Source organism: Saimiri boliviensis, chromosome 1, assembly GCF_048565385.1.
Source record: "Saimiri boliviensis isolate mSaiBol1 chromosome 1, mSaiBol1.pri, whole genome shotgun sequence".
Taxonomy (NCBI): domain Eukaryota; kingdom Metazoa; phylum Chordata; class Mammalia; order Primates; family Cebidae; genus Saimiri; species Saimiri boliviensis.
Window position 1 is genome coordinate 8401136 of NC_133449.1, and position 23326 is coordinate 8424461.

Below are 23326 nucleotides of genomic sequence, written 5' to 3' on the forward strand. Positions count from 1 at the left end.
GACCAAGGCGGCCGGGCCAGTGGCGAGCTCAGGGCCCAGAGCTGCTTCTGATTACCGCAAGGGGCCCGGACGCGGGAGCTGCGGCGGGGCCGGCCCTAGAGGCGGCGTGATCGAGCCTTGGAGCCAGGCTGGGGGACCGGACAGGCAGGTCTGTGGCTGCCACGGGGTGGGGGCGTCCCGGTGGGGAGTCGAGGGGGACCGCACCAACACCCACCAGCGGAAGCTCTGCACACCTTCCCACCGCCCGCGGATCTGGCGCTCCAGCAGCAGCCCTTTGAACTTTGGAGGCCTCAAATGCAAACCCACAAATGGACAGATTTTGACGTGCCTTAAACCCACCCTGAAAATGCTCCACGATTTTCCCCCGCGAAAACAATTTTTAAGCTTATTTCATATTGGGCGTGCTGAAACAGACACGCTAGTAACTGAGGCCTTGTTTAAATCATTAACTTATACAGCTTCGTAATCCCCTTTAAATGATCTTTAAATGAATGTAAAACTGGGTAGCGTGCCAATAGAATCTTCAACACAGCCAGGCAGACTGGACTCTGACATGGCAGCTAAAGAAAGAAACACCAGAAAACTTTCACCATATTTAGCCATTTTTCTACATCAGGGTACAGAAATGATCATCGGAGAAGGCACTGCCTTAATCAACTTTGCAAAGTGTAAAGTGAAACCGCACAATGCTCATTACCGCCCAGCCCAGAGCCTGGCTGTGGGGATAATGAGGCTGGCACGGATGTTAACATACGGTGTCCTTGGAAAAAGCTAGGAATGCGTCAGTATCGAAGAGCTGCAATGTCCAAGAATCATAAGTAATAATTTGAGAATCCCAAAGATGTTTGTTTACATTGGCTATTATTGTAAAATAGTCAAAGTATAACATCATGAACCAAAATAGTGTCAAAACAAAATCTGTTCCACTGTGGCACGTATGTGACAGAAACACATGCACACAAAGTACATCAGAAGGCTCGAACTGTGGGAGGACTCGGATAGTAAATCACTTCCAGACTTAATATCAGAAGAGATGCGGTGCATCCATCGCTGTCAGGGACGGAGTCGCAGGCAGCATCGTGAGCCTTGGGAAGGCCCTAGGCAAATTTCTGGGTGGACAGGAAACCACTCACCTTCTCCAAACTGAGGGGGCTGAAAGTCATGAAGGTGATCTCCTCCACCTCAACGCCACCCACTCTGCCTCCCTGGAGAGGCGTCCTGGGGGGCATGGCTGTCACGTGAAGGTCAGAGGCCGCGGGCCCACCAGCTGAGAAATTAATCATTAATTGAAGGAAGAAACACTGTTTCCCCGTTATTGAGCTTTCCTTTCAGCCTCTAGGGCAGCCCCTTCCTCTTTCTTAAATGCAGAGGAGGTAGAGATTGAGGCAGAAAGTAAGATTTGAATATAGCCTTTCCTGGGGTTGTCTCATTTATTGTTTTTTAGAGAAAATATGATTTTCAAAACACGAAACTGACAGTGTGCTCAAGACAGAATTCTAGATAAGCTAGAATTATGTGAGAATTAACAAGGTATTTAAGTAAATAGCTGCAAACTTTTAAAAAATTTAGACTAAAAGAATGAGTTCTTAAAGATTTTAAGCCAAAAAACAAAAAACAAAAAAAAACCTGAACCTATATTCAGTACTAGTGCTGAAAAGATTCCAAACCTCATACATGACAGAATTTTTTTTTTTTCGTAAATAGTGCGAAGATGTCAATGGCTAGGGCCACCTATCAGTCACAAAGCTTTGGAACGCCTCTAGGTGTTGGAATGTGACACCAGAAATCACAATTCGTACATAATTAATCACATTACTTTGCCATCTACTCTGAAGGGCACAGACCGGCAGCCTTTCAAGGGCAGTGTATGTAAATGTAGTTTCAATATGCAAATTCTCCTAATGGTTTCCGATTAATACGATCATTAGAGTAGCCCTGCCTCCTTTTTGAAAAGGAACCCTGAAAGCGCCCTGCCTGGGAGAGCTCCTTAGCGACCGACCAGCGAGGCTGGGCATGGTTTCCAATAAGTACTCATTCTCCTGAGTTTACAGTAATGCCTCCCGCGCTGCTCGGGGTTGCAAGAGCCCACACTAAACCTGTCGTCGAATGCGTGCGTGGGTGGTTTGTTTGTGTTAACATAACTTTTCCTTATCTGAAGAGACGAACTCACTCTACAAACGTGACTCTTCAGTGGCAACCTAATTTGCGTTTTCACTTTCTTCTGAAATGCTTTCTATCTTTCCTCAACGCTCTCTCCGAGGGGTTGCAGCGAACTGAGGCTTCCCCCCTGCGGTGCTGAACTCGCCCCTGTCGCTGTGATTTTCAGGGCTGCAGACAGCTCCAAGGTGCGCAAGGCTTGGTCTGGCGACACCCCCAGGGCGAAAGTCTTGTCTCTGCCCTTGGAATTAGAATTAAGAATGTACATTTAGGCTCCCTCGGTGTGCCCCCTCCCCCCTCCTCCTCCCCCCTCCCCCCCCTCCCCCTCCTCCCCCCTCCTCCCCCCTCCTCCCCCCTCCTCCCCCCTCCCCTCCCCTCCTCCCCCTCCTCCCCTCCTCCCCCTCCTCCTCCCCCCTCCCCTTCTCCCCCTCCTCCCCCCTCCACCTCCTCCACCTCCTCCTCCCCCTCCTCCTCCCTCCTCCTCCCCACTTCTCCTCCGCCTGTCCCTTTCTCTCCCTCCTCCCTTCCCCCTCCCCTCCCACTCCCTCCTCCCTTCCCCTCCTCCCCTCCCCTCCTCCCCTCCCCTCCTCCCCGCTCCCCGCCCCTCGCCCGCCGCCCGCCGCCCACCGCCCACCCCGCGCTTTCTGTACTGTACTCTATTTACCACCCCAGCTGGGCTCGCGCCCCGCCCACCCCACGGGGATTGGCTGCTAACGCGGAAGAACCGAGCCCTCGCCCCGCGCCCGCGCCCGCCAATGGAAGCGCCCGCTCGGCTTGATGGACACGCCGCCTTCCGCCAATGGGGACGAAGGGAAGCCCGAGCGTGTGGCCCCGGCGAGTGCTGATAAAAGCCGCCCCGCCGGGCTCGGGCTTCATTCTGAGCCGAGCCCGGTGCCCAGCGCAGCTAGCTCAGCAGGCGGCGGCGGCGGCCTGAGCTTCAGGGCAGCCAGCTCCCTCCCGGTCTCGCCTTCCCTTGCGATCAGCATGAAAGCCTTCAGTCCCGTGAGGTCCGTGAGGAAAAGCAGCCTGTCGGACCACAGCCTGGGCATCTCCCGGAGCAAAACCCCGGTGGACGACCCGATGAGCCTGCTGTACAACATGAACGACTGCTACTCCAAGCTCAAGGAGCTGGTGCCCAGCATCCCCCAGAACAAGAAGGTGAGCAAGATGGAAATCCTGCAGCACGTCATCGACTACATCTTGGACCTGCAGATCGCCCTGGACTCGCATCCCACTATTGTCAGCCTGCATCACCAGAGACCCGGGCAGAACCAGGCGTCCCGGACGCCGCTGACCACCCTCAACACGGACATCAGCATCCTGTCCCTGCAGGTAAGCCCTGTCCGGGGCTCCCGCCCCGCCGCCGCCGCACACTCCCGCGGTCGCCTGGGCTGTCACTAGGAGATCGTAGCCCAGACGGTGACTTTCGCATGAGCGATTTAACTTTATTTTCTTAAAACGCTGCTGTAGACTGAGCCGTGCGTGAAATTGCTAGTAAGTTCTGACATGTGAATGCATCTGTCTTTGAATCTGAATTGTTACCATAAACGTGTTTAATGGAATTTGCTGGTCTGTGGACTACTTCCACAGCAACAAAAAAGCCCTTTCTACTTAACATTGTCTTAACCTCGTACCCTTTATCCTCTTTCTCTCCAGGCTTCTGAATTCCCTTCTGAGTTAATGTCAAATGACGGCAAGGCACTGTGTGGCTGAATATGCGGTGAGTGTCTGCCTGTGCCACCCGTGGGCAAACTGCCCCTCCGTGTGTGTGCGTGTGTTCCTTGTGTGAGGGTGCTTGTGTATCCGCGAAATGTCTGACTTGGTAAGTGCATGCTTACTTCTTGGTGTTGTCCGTACTACATTCTCACTAGACGTTAAGGAGCTTGTAGCTCTGGGTACTCGAGATCACAGAACGTTTCCTTTAAAAGGAAATGATGCCAATAACTTACTACGAAGGCGGCCGAGGAACGTGTGTATCGGCTTTGCAGCAAATTCAGTGCCCTGGCTCTTGCTACGATTCCTCTGGTACTATGAGGTACTAACCTCCACTGTAATTAACCTTATCGCCACAAATTCCACAGTGATCCTCCTTCCCTAAAACTAAGAGTCCTCTGGGATTCTCTGGGCTAGCACGGGATTGCCACCCTGTGCCTTAGAGCCTGTGATGTGGGATCCCAGACTTCCCTATCTGTTAACTAAAGGGCTGTTTTCAATCAAATAATTGTTACAAGCAGCAGACTGGCGCCTGTAGCACTGCTGTTGGAGATCCAAATAGGCGATTGAGTTGGGAAGTTTTTCCCTTGAGTCTCTGCTATTTTAATGTTTAATTTGCGCTGTCGAGGCGAGTGTGTGTGTTGCATCTGGACGCCAGGGTTTGCCCAATCTTTGAGTGTTTGGTTAAATGTTCAAACTGTGGCTTCCTCCCGGCGCCAGTCTGCCCGCCTCTGCCCTTAGGTTACATTCTCTTAAACATGCCTTTCTCTCCCAATCTTTTGCAGGTGTTCATGACTTTTTTTTTCCTTTGCACAACAACAACAACAACAAATCCACAGAATCTTTTAAGTGCTGAACTTATTTTTCAACCATTTCGCAAGGAGGACAACTTGAATGGACCTTTTTAAAAAGAAAAAAAAAAAATGGAGGAAAACTAAGAATGATCATCTTCCCAGGGTGTTCTCTGACCTGGACTGTGATATTCGTTATTTATGAAAAAGACTTTTAAATGCCCTTTCTGCAGTTGGAAGGTTTTCTTTATATACTATTCCCACCATGGGAGCGAAAACGTTAAAATCACAAGGAATTGCCCAATCTAAGCAGACTTTGCCTTTTTTCAAAGGTGGAGCGTGAATACCAGAAGGATCCAGTATTCAGTCACTTAAATGAAGTCTTTTGGTCAGAAATTACCTTTTTGACACAAGCCTACTGAATGCTGTGTATATATTTATATATAAATATATCTATTGAGTGAAACCTTGTGAACTCTTTAATTAGAGTTTTCTTGTATAGTGGCAGAGATGTCTATTTCTGCATTAAAAAGTGTAATGATGTACTTATTCATGCTAAACTTTTTATAAAAGTTTAGTTGTAAACTTAACCCTTTTATACAAAATAAATCAAGTGTGTTTATTGAATGGTGATTGCCTGCTTCATTTCAGAGGACCAGTGCTTTGATTTTTATTATGCTATGTTATAACTGAACCCAAATAAATACAAGTTCAAATTTATGTAGACTGTATACGATTATAATAAAACATGTCTGAAGTCAGTACCTGAATTCCGAGTGGTTTTTCAGATCTGTCTGGCTCGCACGCTCTCTCTCTCACACACACACACATACACACACACACACGTTTTCTTTATCGCCTTCTCCCTCATGCCTCCCGCCCACCACCACCCCTGCAGCCTTTGCTTGTGTACAGAGAATCTCCTTATCAGATGTGTGGTGAGGCAGAGGGCTGAGGTGACGGGGACTGGGGAGGCTTTGGGCACAGAAGTGCCTCTGAGTCCTGAAGGGAAAGCTTGGTTCTGTGCTTTAAGGCTGAGTTTAAAGCCAAGAATGAGTTGTGGCTGTGAGTTTGGGAGTGTCGCCGGACTACCTGTCTGAATGGGCGTTAAAACGCTTCTCTGGAGTAAATGAAAGTAAATCGGGAGAAGAGGCTGCACAGAATTCAGAACACCTGAATTTAAGGGTGTTTAGATTTAAGGGAAGGCAGAAACACCTGAGGGTTACTGTTTGCTCAGGGAGCTAAGCTGTCACCTGGCCCCGGCTCCTGACGCCTGCTTGGCTTCGTTTACCTCCGCACCTGGAGCCTCCCAACCCCACTCACCCCCAGGCCTCCCGAGAAAGGGCTGGGCCGGGCGCGCTTTCCCGGACTTCTTAATCGTCCCCAGTCTTGACTGCCACCCTGGACAGGAAGGAAGAGGCAGAGGGCAGAAGCCCGTCCACGCCAGAGACCGCGGGCGGCCACGTGCTCGGGACTGAGCCGCGCTTCTCCGTCCCGGGGCGCGAGGTGGGCTGGGAGGCTCTGGAAGCGGGTCCCAGGTGGACGCGAACCGGGGGAGGAACGGGCCCGGGCCGGGCAGCGGCTCACCTGGGGCTCACCTGGGGCTCACCTGGGGCCGGGCAGGTGAGAAGTCCGCGCGTCCCCCCGCCCTGACCCCGGTCGGTCTGCTCCGGCGCGACGCTGGAGGGCGGGTCCGTGGAGCCGGGATGGCCCAGAGGACCCGCGCGGGGACGGGGCTCTGCGGGGCCAGCGCGGGGCCGTCGCTGTCGTCGGTCATCGCACGCCAAGGACGCTCCGGGGGCCGAGGGGGCGGCTCCCCCTGCGCAGGCTCCCCGCGGACGTGGCTCCGAGGTCCCCGGCCGACCCCGGCCTCGCCTCCCGCAGGGTCGCAGGCACCAGCCGCTCGGTCGCCCCCCAGCCGCGGGGACCGCTCGAAGGCCCTGGGGATCGTCCCCGGACGGAAGCAGTGCGGGCGGGACCGAGGAGCGGGCCGGTCCCTTTCGAGCCCCTGCCGGGCACGTGGGCGACGTGGGCCCCGGGACCCCGGGCAGCCGCCTGCGGGGCGCGGCGGCCCCACTCGGAGGCGACTTCCCGCGGCGCCGGCCGCGCTGCCCGACTGCGGCCGTGGAGCCCGGGCGCCACCTGCTGGCCGGCGCGAGGACGGCGGCTCGCGCGTGGGGCCTGGTGGGCCTGGGGCCTGGGCCCGGCGCTGGGACCCCGAGAGCAATCCGTGGGGTGGAGGGGGTCCCGGAAGAGAACGCCAGGGAGTGCGGCCTTTCCAAGTGAGTGCTGCTCCAGCATGTGTACAGCTGTTCTCCGTGTGGATCTCGTGTCATCTTTACGACTGCATAGCATAGACAGGATCCCCTTTTGCAAAGTAGTACCTGCCACCAACCCATACGCTAGGTGCTGTCCCGTAGATTTTTAAAAAGATCAGACAGCATCCTGGCCTCAAAGAGACTATGCTTGGATTGTGGGGATAAATGAATTGTGAAGTCACATAAAAGCCAGAATGCTTTTCCTTGTCGTTCCTGGAGGTTTTCTTTAATTTTGTTTTAATTTTTTGGAACTCCTTGGTAACTATTAACCCAGACCACCAGTGTTAAGGTAGTGGGAGGTGGGAACTGGCCTCCTTTTCTTATTCCAGATCCTAATGAGAATCAATCACATTCTTTTCCATTGGGTGTGATGTGACTGTAGGCTTCTGTTATAATCGATATTGTTTCTCAATTTTCGGAAGACCCCTTCAATTGCTAGGCTTGTTGGAAGGTGGTGTTTTGAGAATTTTAAATCATAATTTGTGAGTCAACTTGGTAAAATACTTTGACTGCATTTACTGATACTATTTTTCTCTGGTAGAGTACACTGATATTTCTGACGCTGAACTAGCCATGCATTGCTGAAATAGCTCCTACGTGAACATAATGTATTATTACTTTTTATTTCCACTGTGAATTCTGTTAGCCAACATTTTATTTGGAATTTTTGAGAGCGAAATGGAACTGTGATTTATTTTCTTGCATTGTCCTTAGCTGGTTTTTGAATCAAGATCACACTAACCTCAAACAATAAATGTGCAGGTCAGTTTACATTTAATTTTAGCTTTCAAAGCCATGGCTACATCCTTGAAGGTAGGCTAACATGTGGTCTGTGTACTTTAAGGAAACAGGACTCAGAGGTGCTCAGTGAGCTGCCAAAAGCACACAACCAGGCAGTGGGTGGAGGAACTGAGCACAGTGCTTTTTCAGGAACATAACAGGGGCTTCCAATAGAGGGAGAAGATGCAGACTCCAATAGATAATGATATTCTTGTCAATAAGGAGATGCTTTATAGAGCTTTTAAAATCCACAGCTAATAATTTATGTGGCTCTCTGCAGGCAGGTGCAGAGATATCCCAATTCCCTTCAGCTTGACACCCCACACATCCTTCCAATTTTTGATGCATTTTGCTGCTGGAAAATGGGCTTCAGACTTTGAATGTCTCTCTGGATGCTGATTCTAAGTGTTAGATGTTTTTCTATTTCATCGTAAAGATCATTTGAAGGCCCCTGGCCCTCCCTTTAAGAGGCCGAGGTGGGGGTATGGCTTAAGCCCTGAAGTTCAAGACCCGCCTGGGCAACATGGCAAAACCCCATCTCTACTAAAAATACAAAACTTAGTTGGGGGTGGTAGTGCACGCCTGTAGTCCAAACTACTCAGGAGGCTGAGAGGGGAGGATCTCTTGAAACCAGGAGGTCAAGGCTGCAGTGAGCCATGATTGTGCCACTGTACTCCAGCCTGAGTAACAGAGCAAGAACCTGTCTCAGAAAATCAATTAATTAATTAAAGTTAATTTGAGCCAGAGGCAGTGTAAGTTGAGAAGCTCAACAACCTGTTTTGTTTAGTGCTGACTAAAGTAGGCGCTATGATGAGCACCGCCTGAGACCGTCAGGAATGAAGGAGGGAGCTTTCCAGAGGCCCTGCAGGAAGATGCAACAGAAAGACAATGGGAAGAGTGTGCACACATTTGTGGCAGTCCTGAGTAAGGGCACCAATCCCAGTAAACTAGGGCACTGGCCAAACAGGAATTACAGACAGGGTTTTGCAACCCTGTAAAGCAGGGCATCAGAATAGAGACTACCATCCAGAACCATGGAAGGCCTACGATCTCAGTTACAGATTAGAAAAAATAATACTTATTAGCTCAGGAAGATCATAAGGAAGCTTGTGTGTGAGCCTGAGCTCAACAGGGAAATGAAAATCTCCTCTGAAAATTTTTACCCATATATATGCCCTTATGGGCGATGGAGATTCACATATGTACTACCCACTTGGTTTCAGAAATTCTAAGAAATTAACACAAAAATTGGTTTCTAGCTGGTGATACTCCTGGAGTGCTTGGAAATGGCACATGCGAAGCTTCTCTGGAGAGAAATTTTCTCAATACAGATGACAGAATTCTCACATTTTCATGGTTGAGTGAAAGTCGGCTTATAATTCAAAAATTTTAAAAACACTGAAAACAATTTACCATGAGAGAATCAGTAGATAAAGAGAAAGACTAGAAACAAAAGAATTTAAATGGCTATAAAGTAAGGACAACTAAGATGTTTAAAGAAATTAAAAGAATTAAGCAAAAACAAAAATTCACAACATGCAGTACTATACATAAAAGAATAGGCAGATTTGAAAATGAACAACATCAAAGTGCTTATGGTTATTGAAATTGAAAACTAAATGAAAATGTTAAAATGCAGATTCAAAACTACTGAAGAGAGAATCAGTGAGCTGGAAGATGAACCTGAAGAAATTATCTAGAATGAGCACAGAGAGATAAACATAAGATAAATAGGAACTCAAGATAAGAGACAGAAAAGATAGAGAAGCTGCAACACATCCGGCAGACTGTGTAACTGGTTGTGGCAGTGGAAGGAAATATGTCACAGTAAACGTTCAAGCAACTTGAATGTAGACATATCTTGTCTTACAGGATTTTAGCCAAGCTAATATTCTGCACATAAACATGTTTTATTTTGTTTCAGACAGGGTTTTACTCTGTCACCCAAGCTGGAGTGCAGTGGCATTGATCATGGCTCACCATGGCCTCAACCTCCCTGGGCTCAGGCTATCCTCCCAACTCAGCCTCCCAAGTAGCTGGGAATACAGGTGTGCACTACCACACCTGGCTAATTTTTTTTCTTTCTTTCTTTCTCTCTCTCTTTCTTTCTTTCTTTTTCTTTCTTTCTTTCTTTCCTTCCTTCCTCCCTTCTTTCTTTCTTTCTTTTTCTTTCTTTCTTTCTTTTGTAGAGATAGGGTCTCACTATGTTACCCAGGTGGTCTCAAACTCCTGGGCTCAAGCAATCCTCCTGCCTTGGCCTCTCAAAATGCTGGGATTACAGGTATGAGTCACTGCACCCAGCCCATATATACATGTTTTAAAAATTAAGAAGAAAAAATCCAACACAATTAGAAATAGGAAAATAGTAGCAACAGAGTTAACAGATAAAGTAGTCAACAGCCTGTAAGCATACAAATAGATGGTCAGTTTCACTCATAAGACAAGTGCAAATGAAAAACTGTATAACAATTCTCACCCAACAAATGGGCAAAAATCCAAAAGTTTGACAATATACCCTGTTGACAAGGCCATGGGGAAAACGATCTTGTATATTGTTGATAATAAAATACTCTGACCCTGTTCAGAGGAATGTGGTGATATCTAGCAAATTTGCATATGCATTTACTCTTTAACCTAGCTTTCTCATTCCTAGAGATCTATCCCAAAGTTACATTGCAAAAATATGTAATAGTCTATGCACCAGGTTAATAGACCTGGCATTGTCTTTAATAGCAAGTGACTAGAAACAACCCAAATGTTGGGACTGTTTGGAAAAGCTCTAGTATACGAATACATGGTGATGTGCTGTAAAGAGGAGATCTTTATACACTGATACGGGCTTTCCAGGACATAATGTCAAGTCAAGAATGCCTAATGCAGAGCAGTGTATAGGTGTGCTAGCTTTGTATGAGAAGGAAGGTGGAATAGTAACTCATAGATTCATATTTGTTTATATTTTCAGAGAAATAAAATGAACGAAAGTGGCAATTGATGAGAGAGGCTAGAATAGAGGAAAAAATGTTAGAAATGGAGTGCTGTATTGTGTATTTCTGAATGTATACTCCCTGTCAGCCTTTCATTCCACGAGTTTACTCAACTTTGACGATCATTGTCTGATCAACTACTCCTTCAGTGATCACATTACAGTGAATACATTCGTCATTAGAAATTGCAACATGATGGCCAGGCGCAGTGGCTCAGCCTGTAATCCTAACTCTTTGGGAGGCTAAGGCGAGTGATTGCCTGAGCTCAGGAGTTCAAGAGTAGCCTGGACAACACAATGAAACCCTGTCTCTAGTAAAATACAAAAAAAAAAAAAAAAAAAAAAAAAAAAAAAAAATTAGCCAGGCATGGCAGCATGTGCCTGTAATCCCAGCTACTCGGGAGGCTGAACCAGGGAGGTGGAGATTGCAGTGAGCTGAGATCGCACCATTGCACTCCAGCCTGGGAAACAGAGGGAGACTCCATCTCAAAAAAAAAGAAAAAAAAAGAAAAAGAAAGAATGAAAGAAAGAAAAAGAAAGAAAGAAAGAGAGAAAAGAAATTGCAACATGGTGACTTTCTAACTATTTCAATTACGGTTATCTGAAATCAAATTGGCTCATACTGTAAAGTCAGGAAAATGCTTAATTATTTCTCTTTAATTCTCCGTTTTTACAATTATATTGTATTAAATGTCGTATTTCTGAATGCACATTGTCATATGGTTTTGGCTTTGAGATATGTAAAGGCTTTTTACAAATTAAATTTAAAAAAACAATATGTAAGTAGAAAAAATAATGGCAACAAATGGACCTAATTATTTCTCAAGTTGGTTAGTAACATACCCACACAGAGGAAAAATGACTCCGACTGACCTTTGACGGTTTTACTGCACGCTCACAGCAGATCTATTCTAAGGACAAAAAGAACTGAAAGAAATCATAAACTTCATTTAGTAGTCACATGGCTAGTGATAAAATTGGTATTGTTATTTTTGAACTATTATGTGTATATTGTAGAATAAGCAAAGAAGTAATTATACTAATGTCATTAGGAACCAAGATTTTCAATGCAAGAGAAATAAAACATAAGCATAACGTTCAAGAAGGAAAAACTCTAAAGTCTTAATATTTGAACTGAAAATGTCAATTTAAATTTATTTTTCTTCTTTTTAAAAACATTTTTCATAGCTGTGCACTGAAAATGCCAGAAGCAATGACAACCAGGTGATAATAATAAGCACCCGCTTACACCAGTTTGTATGATCCAACACCATTCACCACTGAAAGGAACCAGCGTTTCTTGGAGAAATGGCTGATTCCCGATCTAGGACAGGAAGCAAAACTAAAAATAAAGCAAAAACACTTTGGATACCAATGGAGGTTTCTAGGGCACCAGCACATTCTAAAAATGGAGAATTAAAGAGAAATAATTAAGCATTTTCCTGCCTTTCCAGTATGAGCTGGATTTCAGATAACCACAGCTGAAAGAGTTCGAAAGTCACCATGTTGAATCCCTAATGATGAGGGTCCAGTCACCATTACGCGGTAACTGAAGTAGTAACTGATTTAGCCCATGATCATCAAAGTTTAGCAAACTCATAAAGTGTAAGGTTGATGGGAAGTTTTGTCATGACACAGGCTGTTAATAAAGAAATGATTACCTGAATCCACTGATCAATATCCAAAAACCAGACAGCTGGCCATGAGGTGCCTCCTGACGGGACATTGTTGACATCAGCAGCACTCCCTGTGAAGTATTCTTAGGGAAAAGAAAAGAATAAAAATTCAATCTGGAGTAACATCAATCCCCAAGACTTAACTTCTTGTCTGTGGGAACAAGAGAGGAGTGAAATGGGGTCACAGGAAGCTTTAGACAAACCCGGAATAGGACATCCCTGGACGACCAGCCCAACCTTCCCAGCAAGCTGGTGATGAAGAAGCAGAGACCAAGCACTGAAGAGACTTGGCAATACCATCCCCACATGCAATGAATGGGCCTTGCCTGCATCCTGAAACTCTAAAGGGACTTTTTTTTAGCTTGCTGGGGAAATTTGAGTGAGGGTGGGTATGACATAATATTGAATATTTTGTTTCGTTAGGAGTGAAATTGGTATTTTCAGATGCATACTGAAGTTTGTAAGGAGAAATTACATAATATATAATATTTGCTTTAAAATACTCCAGAAAAAGAAAAAGGGGGTAGGGATGGATGAGATAGATACAGCGAAATGCTGCCCCCGTCACTGCTGAGTGACAGGCACACGGGCATCCTCCGTTCACTCCTTTTGCATATGTTTGGGAATGTTCGTGATTGGTAAGTTAGAAAAGTAACCCAGTCCTCTATCTACTGGAGCCCAGGAATGCCCCCTGCCTACCTCTCTGAAAAGGCCCCAGCCCATGACACACTGCTTGGCACCCTCATTCACTCCCTCAAGACTGACCTTGACTGAGACAGCAATTAGAACTCTCCACCCACACCTACTGAGAAGCTGCATTGCTATGACAGGGGCACCTAGCATGGATCTTAGCATTTGGCAGCAAAGAAAAGGGGCTGAGGCCTAGAAACGCCCTGGCTTCCCTCCCTCTTCTGCCGGCTGCCATTATAAGTAGAACGCCATGTGTATTTCCACATGCGATTATACCACCTCTTGGAATGTGGTCTTAGTTTTAAGTAATTCTCCACCTAGGGACAACGCTGTTTTATTTTACAAACATCATCTTCTCAATAAGCTCCAAATAAGTTTCATCTGCTCTGGGAGAAAGTTCTTAAACACACAATTCTTCAGTATTTGATGTTTCAAAATCTTATGGAGGCAAGTCAGGCAGAGAAAAGGGCAAGGCCATTCTTCATGTTCTAATTTTACCAGAGTCCGCCAAAGCCTACCAGGGGAGTGGAAAAAAAGACTCCTAAAAAATGTCAACTGAAACTTTAATTGCCTAAAGTATTTTAAAGAGTGAAAATTTCAAGTTTAAATTTAATCCAAACCAGTTAAGTTGGTCCAATTTTAAAATGTCCTGACTGGGAAGGAAATTTGTGGGCAAGTTTGTCAAGCCCTGGCTTTGTACCTGACAATGACTTTTAGAGAATCATCCCCAGACAAGTAGACACCCTTGAGTGCTCTCCCTGCAAACTGCGTTTGCGGCAGAACAATTCCGACCCACACAGGCCAAGGGGTAAAAGTAGGACTCTACCTGCTAATGATGTTTGTTCTATAATCTATTGTCTACAGGAACAAAACATTCACCTTAGCAAGCTGCTCCTGCAAAATCCAGGGAATACCTCTTCCCGCGGAACGTCTCTGATGTACCGATGGAGTTTATTAATGTATTCAGCAAACACGTATGGGACTGTGCCAGGCGTGGCTCTAGGTGCTACAGCCACTAGGATGAAACAGCCGGGATCTTGCATCCCAGCCTTGGGAGACAGACCGTGAGCATCTGAAGTATGTCTCATATGCATGCGAAGACGAATCAAGCAGGGAAAGAGGAGAGACCCCCAGGTGGCCAGTTATGAAGGATGTTGTCTCTTCCGACCTCAACCCCCCGGGGACCCTGCGGAGCTCAGCCGACTCCGGGTTAGCATGGCCGGAGTGGGGCGCCAGACGGCAGCCGCAGGGGGCGCGGGAGGACCAGAGCGGCGGCAGCCCGAGGGCTTCCCAGGGCTTCCCACGCACTCGGGGGTCCCAGCAGCCCAACCCAGCACTCCTCCACCCTGGCCTCCCTGTGGCTGCGCCTGAATCCGGACTGCGCCTTTCCCACACTCAAAAGACCAGCCTGGAGGCCGGGCGCGGTGGCTCAAGCCTGTAATCCCAGCACTTTGGGAGGCCGAGGCGGGTGGATCACGAGGTCGAGAGATCGAGACCATCCTGGTCAACATGGTGAAACCCCGTCTCTACTAAAAATACAAAAAATTAGCTGGGCATGGTGGCGCGTGCTTGTAGTCCCAGCTACTCAGGAGGCTGAGGCAGGAGAATTGCTTGAACCCAGGAGGCGGAGGTTGCGGTGAGCCGAGATCGCGCCATTGCACTCCAGCCTGGGTAACAAGAGCGACACTCCGTCTCAAAAAAAAATAAAATAAAATAAAATAAATTAAAAAAAAAAAAGACCAGCCTGATGGTCCTCCCTGAGCCTGCGGCCCCTGCTTCCAGGCGCTGCGTCCCAGGCCCGGGACCCTCCTCCGGCTTCCGGGCTTCAGGAATTCGCGCTTTCCCCGCTGCTCCCCAGCCCTAGGGGGCGTGAGGCCTGCGCGCTGCCCCGCTGACACCTTGAGAGCAAACAGCTCTCCAAAGTAACACAGTCCAGCTGGGGAGCAAGGTTACTCCCTCTGAGAGCTGGGGGGATTCTGCCTCCTGACGGGGTCCGGACGGGTACCCCAGGCTCCATGACAGCACCATGGACAACAGGAGCAGCCGAAAGCACGCAATCTGTTGGACGGGGAATCGGGCAGTGGGTGCGCGGGTGCAAAGGCCCCTCGGCAGCAGCCGGGGAAGTCCCACCTGAGAAGCAGTGGGGGGCGGTGGGCGTGGTGGGGGGGCGGAGGGCGATGGGGGTTGGTGGGGGGTTGGTTGAAGGGAGTGGGGGCCGGTGGAGGTCGGTGGGGGCAGTGGGGGCTGGTGGAGAGTGGGAGAGGGCTGGTAGGTAAGTGGTGGGGGTGATGGAGGGGCCTGGGTGGGCGGTGGGGGGTGGAGGAAGGTCGGGGGGGGGCTGGTGGAGCCACCACGCCTAGCCTGACCACATGTTTCTGTTGTCATCCTAGGGACACAAAAATAATTCATCTTTCTCTTTCTCAAAACTTTTTCGCCGGGCGCGGTGGCTCACGCCTGTAATCCCAGCACTTTGGGAGGCCGAGGCGGGTGGATCACAAGGTCAAGAGATTGAGACCATCCTGGTCAACATGGTGAAAACCCGTCTCTACTGAAAATACAAAAAATTAGTTGGGCGTGGTGGCGCGTGCCTGTAATCCCAGCTACTCGGGAGGCTGAGGCAGGAGAATTGCCTGAACCCAGGAGGCGGAGGTTGCGGTGAGCCGAGATCGCGCCGTTGCACTCCAGCCTGGGTAACAAGAGCGAAACTCCATCTCAAAAAAAAAAAAAAAAACTTTTTCCCCTTTGCAAAATACACATTTTCAGTTTTAAAATCTCTTGCAATAGCACTGTCTTATACATTATTCCACCTTTCTTTAATTACCCCTGAAATAGTCTAATTCTATTATTGTTAAATAAATGCACATTTTTTTCTGTGTATAGTACAAAGAGGTTAACCGGAGCAAGATGTGACTGCAGGAAAACGTTTTAAAAAACTAATAGTGGTCCCTTTGGTGCGACTATGGTTGATTTTAAGTTTGAATCTTAATGTTTACTAAAAGTTCTTGGTCAGGCACAGTGGTTCACACCTATAATCCTAGCACTTTGAGAGGCCAAGGCAGGAGGATCACTTGAACCCAAGAGTTGGAGACCAGCCTGGCCAACAAAATGAGACCACATCTCTAAAAAAAAGAAAGGAAGAAAAAGAAATCTAGGCATGGTGGCATGCCTGTAGTCCCAGCTACATGGGAGGCTGAGATGGGAGAATCACTTGAGCCCTGGGAGGTGAAGGCTGCAGTGAGCCATGATTGTGCCACTGCACTCCAGCCTGTGCGACAAAGTAAAACCCTGTCTCAAAAAAAAAGTTATTTAACTTGTGTTATTTTATAATCTACCAGTGTTTTTTGTACTAAAATTAACCACAAGCACCAATTGACTGCATGAGAAATGAACATTAAGGCAACCCCTACATAACCTGATTCCTGGTCCTCAGAATCTCCACCCCAGGCCTTTTAGTTCCTTCTCATAATTTGTTGTTGTTGTTGTTGTTGTTGTTAGTCAAAAAGTAGCTATCAAGGATTGACGTGCCCCGCCCTATGTCGAGAGAGAGAAAGAGAAAGGGAGAGAGAGAGAGAGAGAGGGAGAGGGAGAGGGAGAGGGAGAGAGGATGTAAGTTCTTGGCCTTGAAACCCATGATTACAAGGCAGGAAGCAAGAATTGCCTCAGTGGAGCCATTGGGAGTGGACAGAATGAAACACACAATGCCAGGTGACTGGGATCAAAACACCAAGCTAGGGGAACGGAGCCCAGGGAGTAGCTCTGGCATCTGGCTGATCATTAGGAGCTGGACAAGGAAAAGGTGGTAACTGCAGGAGCAGAAGCCTGAGGAGGCAACAAAATGATGATAGAAGAGGAGGGAGACCAGCGTGGGCTCGCAGGACGTACAGGAGCAGAGTGACCATGCTGTGCAGGGACAGTGATGTTTAGAAACTTCCTGAATTGGATTCTGGAATACAACCTGAACAGCGAAGCTGCAGAGACCAGTGAGAGAGGAGGTGAGAAAGCAATCATGTGTGGTGGGCAGAAGTATCCTCCCAAAGATGCCCACACCCTCATCTGCAGAACCTCTGAGTGTTTCCCTCACATGACAAAGGGACTTTGCAACCGAGGCTAAGGGTACAGATTTGGGATGGGACGATTCTCTTGGGTTATCAGATAGGCTGAGTCTAATCACAGGAGTCTTTAAAAACAGACGACTTTTTTGTCCATGGTTAGAGGAGGCCACAGAGGAAGGGTGAGAGACTGCAACACCACTGGCTGTGCAGATGGAAGGAGACGGCCTCTAGAAGTCGGAAAAGTCAAGGAAACGTTTTCTCTCCCAGAGCCTCCAGGAGGACCACAGCCCTGCCCACACCCTGCAAGACCTGTGTCAGGCTCCCAGTCTACAGAATTGTAAGACACTCAATTTTTGTCATTTGAAGCTGCTCAGTCTGTGATGATTTATAATGGCAGTGAAAGAAAATTAGTGCAGTCTGTGTTCTTCCTGAGAGCCGATGCAGATGACTGGCCCTGCTTATAGGGAAATACAACCAAACATGCAGAGTCAATCAGTGAGGACTTTGAAAGTGGCTTCTCACTTATGAAGATCTCTGAGTAGCGGGAAAGACCTGGCCTGACATCTATATACAGTGCAGTGTGACTCTTAAATCTTGAATGTTTCTGTAGATTGTGACATTTTGGGGCTTTCATTAGAGGAAGGTGGGCAGTTCCCCATGCCTCAGGCATTGTAGGTTCTGATGTGGGTGGCCCAAGGACCTGCCACTTTTTAAAGTGAGGATCAGGAATGTGATGGGCTAATGGGAGGCTGTCTTCCACTGCCATGAGGAGGAGTAGTATGGAAGCTGGGAGTTCCCTCAACTACAGATGGCATTCCTCTCCCAAATTAAGCCTTCGTAATGAGCATCTTGTCCACTTTATGTTGCTGCAAGAGAATATCACAGATGGCGTAACTTAGAATGAACAGAAGTTTATTTGGCTTATGGTTCTGAAGACTGGGAAGTCCAAGACCATGGCAACTGCACCTGGTGAGGGTGGTGTCCTCCCATGCAGAAGGTGGATAATATGGTTTGGATGTGTGTCCCCACCCAAATCTCATGTTGAATTGTAATCGTCAATGTTGGGGGAGGGGTCAGGTGGGAGGTGATTGGGTCATGGGGGTGGATTTCCTCTTTGCTCTTCTCACAATAGTGAGTTCTCACAAGATCTGGTTATGTAGCAGTGTGTAGCACCTCCCACTTCACTCTCTTCCTCCTGCTCCAGCCATAAAGGACGTGCCAGCTTCCCCTTCCCCTCCTGCCATGATTATAAGCTTCCTGAGGCCTCCCCAGCTGGCTTCCTGTGGAACCATGTGCCCATTAAACATCTTTTCTTTATAAATTACCCAGTCTCAGGTAGTTCTTTATAGCAATGTGAGAATGCACTAATACAGTAGGAGAGCAAGAGAGGGTGAATTCAAGTCAAACTTGCTTGGATAACAAACCCACTCTCCATGAAGCCCCCTCCCACAATAATGACATTAATCCATTCGTGAGGGCAGAGCCCCCATGACCTAATCAGCTCTTAAAAGTCCCATCTCTCAACACTGCTTCACTGGGGATTAAATTTTCAACACATGAGTGCTGGGGGACACAGTTGAGCCACAGCAATGAAGTTCCATGCCTGACTTGGGGTTAACAGGTGACAGCAGTTAACAGGCGACAGCCCAACAGGCTGCTGTATCCAGGGTCTAGCACAGTGCCTGGTAAGGAGGCACCGTGGTGAGCAGGCAACACATATGTCTTACGTGTGGGAATAAATGTGCTGGACTGGATCACACCTTCATGAGCACCAAGTTCCTGCTCTAGACAGGCTCAAGCAGGGGCCATGGGGTCCTGCATCAGGGCTGCTGCAGAGGAAGCTGAAGCTCCAACTCACTCCTCATGGCTCTTCCCATCCCAACTCTAGCTGCAAGGCACACCTGAGATTTTTGCCATGACCTGAGGTGACAGTCAAATGAGCCCTGGAGCCCAGAAAACACTGAGCACCCAGGGTGCAGGTGTAAGATGAGCTTAAGGCGCCCAGGCGCAGGGACAGACGCCACCACAACTGAGCAGCGTGCAAGTCAGCGTGCGTGCACGCAGGAGCAAAGACTGCTGCAAGAATGTGAACTGTGGCAACTCGTCCTGAGTTTGGGTTCGACCTTGCCTCAGGCACGTAACAGTTGGCACCGTGGCTAACTGAGGTTCTCACGTGAGTGTTCTAGGCATTAGAGGTCCAGGGGAATCTGGGCTCAGGCTTTCAAGACTGACCCGTGGCCACAAGCCTGTCCCCAGACCACAATAGAGTTGATTCATGCAGCTTCCTTGAGGAAACATGCCTGGTGTGTGTGTGTGTGTGTGTGTGTGTGTGTGTGCTGTGAAAGCAAAGAGCAAACAATTTTTTTTTAAAGTTCACCCGTCCTTTTTTTTTTTTTTTTTTTTTTTTTTTTTTTTTTTTTTTTGCAACAGGGTCTCACTCTGTCGCCCTTGACAAGACGCAGCGGTGCAGTCTCAGCTCACTGCAGCCTCAGCTCCCCCAGCCCAGTGATCCTCCCACCTCATCTTCCCAGGTAGCTGGTAGCTGGGACTACAGGCATGTACCACCTGTAGTCCCATTTTTGCTTTTTTTTTTTTTTTTTTTTGTAGAGATGGGGTTTCACCACCATGTTGCCAAGGCTGGTGTCAAACTCCTGGGCTCAAGCAATCCACTCACGTCAGCCTCCCAAAGTGCTAGGATTACAGACATGAGCCACCCTGCCCAGCCTCACTCACCCTTAATTGTGAGAATAACTGGACCCAGTGACTTGTGTGATCTCACTGGCCCTGGCTGCAGCGCTATAGGTGGTCTCAGCGGCATTGAAACCTAAGGTTTGGGAAGGCGAAGCAGCTTCCCAGGGTCACGGCAGGAGCAGGTGGAGGAGGCAGGACGCCCCTCTCTCTCCCCTGCTCCACCCCTCGTGGTGTCACCTGTCCCCGCACAGGATGCACTTACGGAAGTTGCCCTAACAGGACATCGGAGGAGGGCGGGACAGGAACTCACAGTCAGCAACCCTGAATTTCACTCCTGACTGGACCGCTGACTAGGGATGAGACTTTGGGCCAATGTCTTATTCCTGCTGTGCCAGTTTTGACATCTGTAAAATGGGTGCCTCCTGCCTTGAGCAGATATTGTAAAAACCAAATACGACAAAGCCAGCAAGGTGCCTGGCTCACCGCGGGGCCAACACAAGGACCTCACGTTGATGCTAAAGCGTGGGTCCTGCCCTTCCCTCCAGACTGGCTGCAGCTGCACCAAGTACCCAAGTATGTGGAGGGGCGGTCGGGCCTCAAGTGCTTCCTGCCTCCCCACGTGGGATCTTTACTCGCCTAACCTCTCCTGCGCATGTGCAGTCCACAGGCTCACTGAGCATCGGACTGAAACTGGAGTCATAGTAGTTGCTGCGTCACGGGTTCCCACACGTGCAGTTGCTCCAAACAACACATGTTTCTCATCTCGCAGAGTTTCTGCAGGTCAGTAATCTAGGAGTAGCTTAGATGGATGGTTCTGCTCTGGGTCTCTCAAGAGGCCAAGGCCATCTCAAGGTTCCCCTCAGCAGGAGAATCTGCCTTCAAGCCTGCTCATGTGGCTGCTAGCAGGGCCTCTGCTCCTGAATGGCCAAGGGCCAAAGGTTTCACATTCCACGATGTATGGGCCTTTCCCTAGGGCTGCTCACATCACAGCAGCTGGCATCCCCCAGAGTGAAGCAGAGAGAGAGAGAAAGTCATTCTCACTCTGTCACAGGCTGGAGTGCAGGGGTGCAATCACCACTCACTACACCCTCGACTTCCAGGTCTCAAGCAATTTTCCTCCTTTCCAGAGGAGCTGGGACCACAGATACATGCCACCAGACCTGGCTCATTTTTCAAATTTTTTTTGTAGAGACAACTTCTCACCATGTTGCCTAGGCTGGTCTTGAATTCCTGGGCTCAAGCGATCCTCCCAACTCAGCCTCCCAAAGTGCTGGGATTACAGGCATGAGCCACTGTGCCCAACCTGTAAATCTTAGAAGTGACCTCACAGAGACGAACCTGGTACATAGGGTGTGGGCTGTGAACAGCAGGAGACAGGGATACCATCTTGGAGGCTGGCCACCACAGGTAATTTTAATTTTTTTTATATATTTCTTTTTTTAAGATGGAGTCTCACTCTATGGCCCAGAGTGATGTGCAGTGGCAAAATCTCTGCTCACTGCAACCTCTGCCTCCTAGGTTCAAGTGATTCTCCTGCCTCAGCCTCACTGGGACTAGTAGCTGGGACTATAGGCGTGCACCACTAAGCCCGGCTAATGTTTTGTATTTTTAGCAGAGAAGACGGGGTTTCACCATGTTAGCCAGGATGATCTCGATCTCCCGATCTGGTGATCCGCCCACCTCGGCCTCCCGAAGTGCTGGGATTTTCCACAGGTATTTCTATGAAAAACTTTGGACAAAGGAGTCGAATGGAATCAGGACCAGGCCAGGTGTCCTGGATTCCTTCTCTGCTGATGGAAATCTGCCTAGACACCCCATAATCATGAGCAAGTGCTATATCCCATAGGTCTCGCAAGTAGGAAATGCCTCTTTAAGAAATGGCTAACTTCCTCCTGCAGACACCATTTTAAAGACTCTGCAGAACATGTGGTGGAAATGGCAGAGATAATTTTGGCCATGCAGCTCCTCCAGCATCTCTTGCTTTGTCACTAAAACTCTCGATTTAGGAATTATCCTGGCATTTCCTCCAGCTGCTGAAATGTCTAGATGTCAATGGCTTCTATGTGTCTTTTTTAGTTATAGCCAAGATATTTCAAAGTTATCTACTAGGTCGCAATTAACTTGGTCTTTTAACCCAAGAAAACAGCGTGTTAAGTGATCACATATTGTGGAGTCTCATAACTCATTACAGCCTTTTACTTCTTCCAAGTATCACCCCCAGCTGATTGAAATACCTACTCATGGGAACTTGAGCTGAAGTAGATAATCATATGATATTTCTGCTTCTACAATGGCAGGGAGAATTTTGGCATGTCTAAAAAATAAGTATTTTTATTCTGTTTATATTATATATAATTTATATTATTAAATGATAAATATTATTTGGTCATATATATCCTTCAGACAGGCTAAAATTTTCCTTGCCATTATAAAATGTATATACATATGTAAATAGAATGTATATATTTCCATGTAGAAAACCATACTATTAAACGTTTTGTGCCAGGCCTGGTGGCTCATGCCTGTATTCCCAGCACTTCAGGAGGCTGAGGTGGGAGGATTGCTTGAGTCAATCCTGGGCGAGTTTGAGAACAGCGCAGAGAACATGGTAAAACCCTGTCTCTACAAAAAAAAAAAAAAAAAAAAAAAAAAATTAGCCAGGCATGGTGGTGTGTGTCTGGAGTCCCCGCTACTCAAGAGGCTGAGGTCGGAGGATCACCTGAGCCCAGGGAGGTTGAGGCTGCAGTGAACCCTGATTGCTCCACTCCTCTCCAGTCTGGCCATGGAGTGAGGACCCTGTCCCACCCAAAACAAAACAAAAAAAACAAAGTTCTGCACTTGAAACAATCATCCTAAGAATACGTGAAATGGGTTTCCAGGTATAACAGCCAAGGATAAAATTCAGGAGTTCTGTACCCCACCCCACCTTACACGTGAAGCTTCTCTGTGGGGAAATCTGTTCATTACTGGACACATACACACAGCTGACAGTTGAAGGTGACACCTTCAAGTCCTACAGCTTGGTCAACAGGGACAAAAGGGCCCACGTTCTAGAAACGTCGAAGATGCCCGCGGGCCACTTCCACACGTTTCAGCCTAGGAAGGTGGTCTTATTTTGGTAACATCTAGATAGAGAAAGCGAGGCACTTGAATTCTAAATCTTATGTTGATACGCAATCCAAAAATAGCATCTATTGAAGATTTTTATACACTTCAACATTTTCCGTGGAAGGCCTTTATATTCTTAGTTATAGGCAAGAGCCCAAGATTTCTGAGATTCCACAGCCAAATCATCAGTGAAATAGAAAAAAAAAAACACTCTTACTGGAAGCCACATGCAAGAGACGGTGACAGTGTCGGGAAAGAACGCCATTTCTATTTTTTACATCTCTTTCACTATAGTAAGGGTGTGAATTTTAACTGACATTTTCCAACTAAGTGAAAATCACTGGGGGCTGGGGGAGGTGAATGGAGG

The 23326-nt window shown here is 47.9% G+C and overlaps 1 protein-coding gene across 1 annotated transcript; it reads left to right on the top strand.

Moving 5' to 3' along the window:
* The first annotated feature begins 3019 nt into the window (after nucleotides 1-3019).
* Nucleotides 3020-5422, top strand: ID2 (inhibitor of DNA binding 2). Its single transcript, XM_003927231.3, has 3 exons — nucleotides 3020-3489; nucleotides 3814-3877; nucleotides 4656-5422. The coding sequence occupies exons 1-2, from the start codon at nucleotides 3142-3144 to the stop codon at nucleotides 3868-3870; spliced, it is 405 nt and encodes a 134-aa protein (XP_003927280.2). The 5' UTR covers nucleotides 3020-3141; the 3' UTR covers nucleotides 3871-3877; nucleotides 4656-5422.
* The last annotated feature ends 17904 nt before the right edge of the window (nucleotides 5423-23326 follow it).

Excerpts from the sequence above, each read along its gene's own strand:
- ID2 (XM_003927231.3), top strand. The coding sequence starts at position 3,142 with ATGAAAGCCTTCAGTCCCGTGAGGTCCGTGAGGAAAAGCAGCCTGTCG. Across the intron at positions 3,490-3,813 it reads TCAGCATCCTGTCCCTGCAG|GCTTCTGAATTCCCTTCTGA; the intron begins GTAAGCCCTGTC and ends CTTTCTCTCCAG.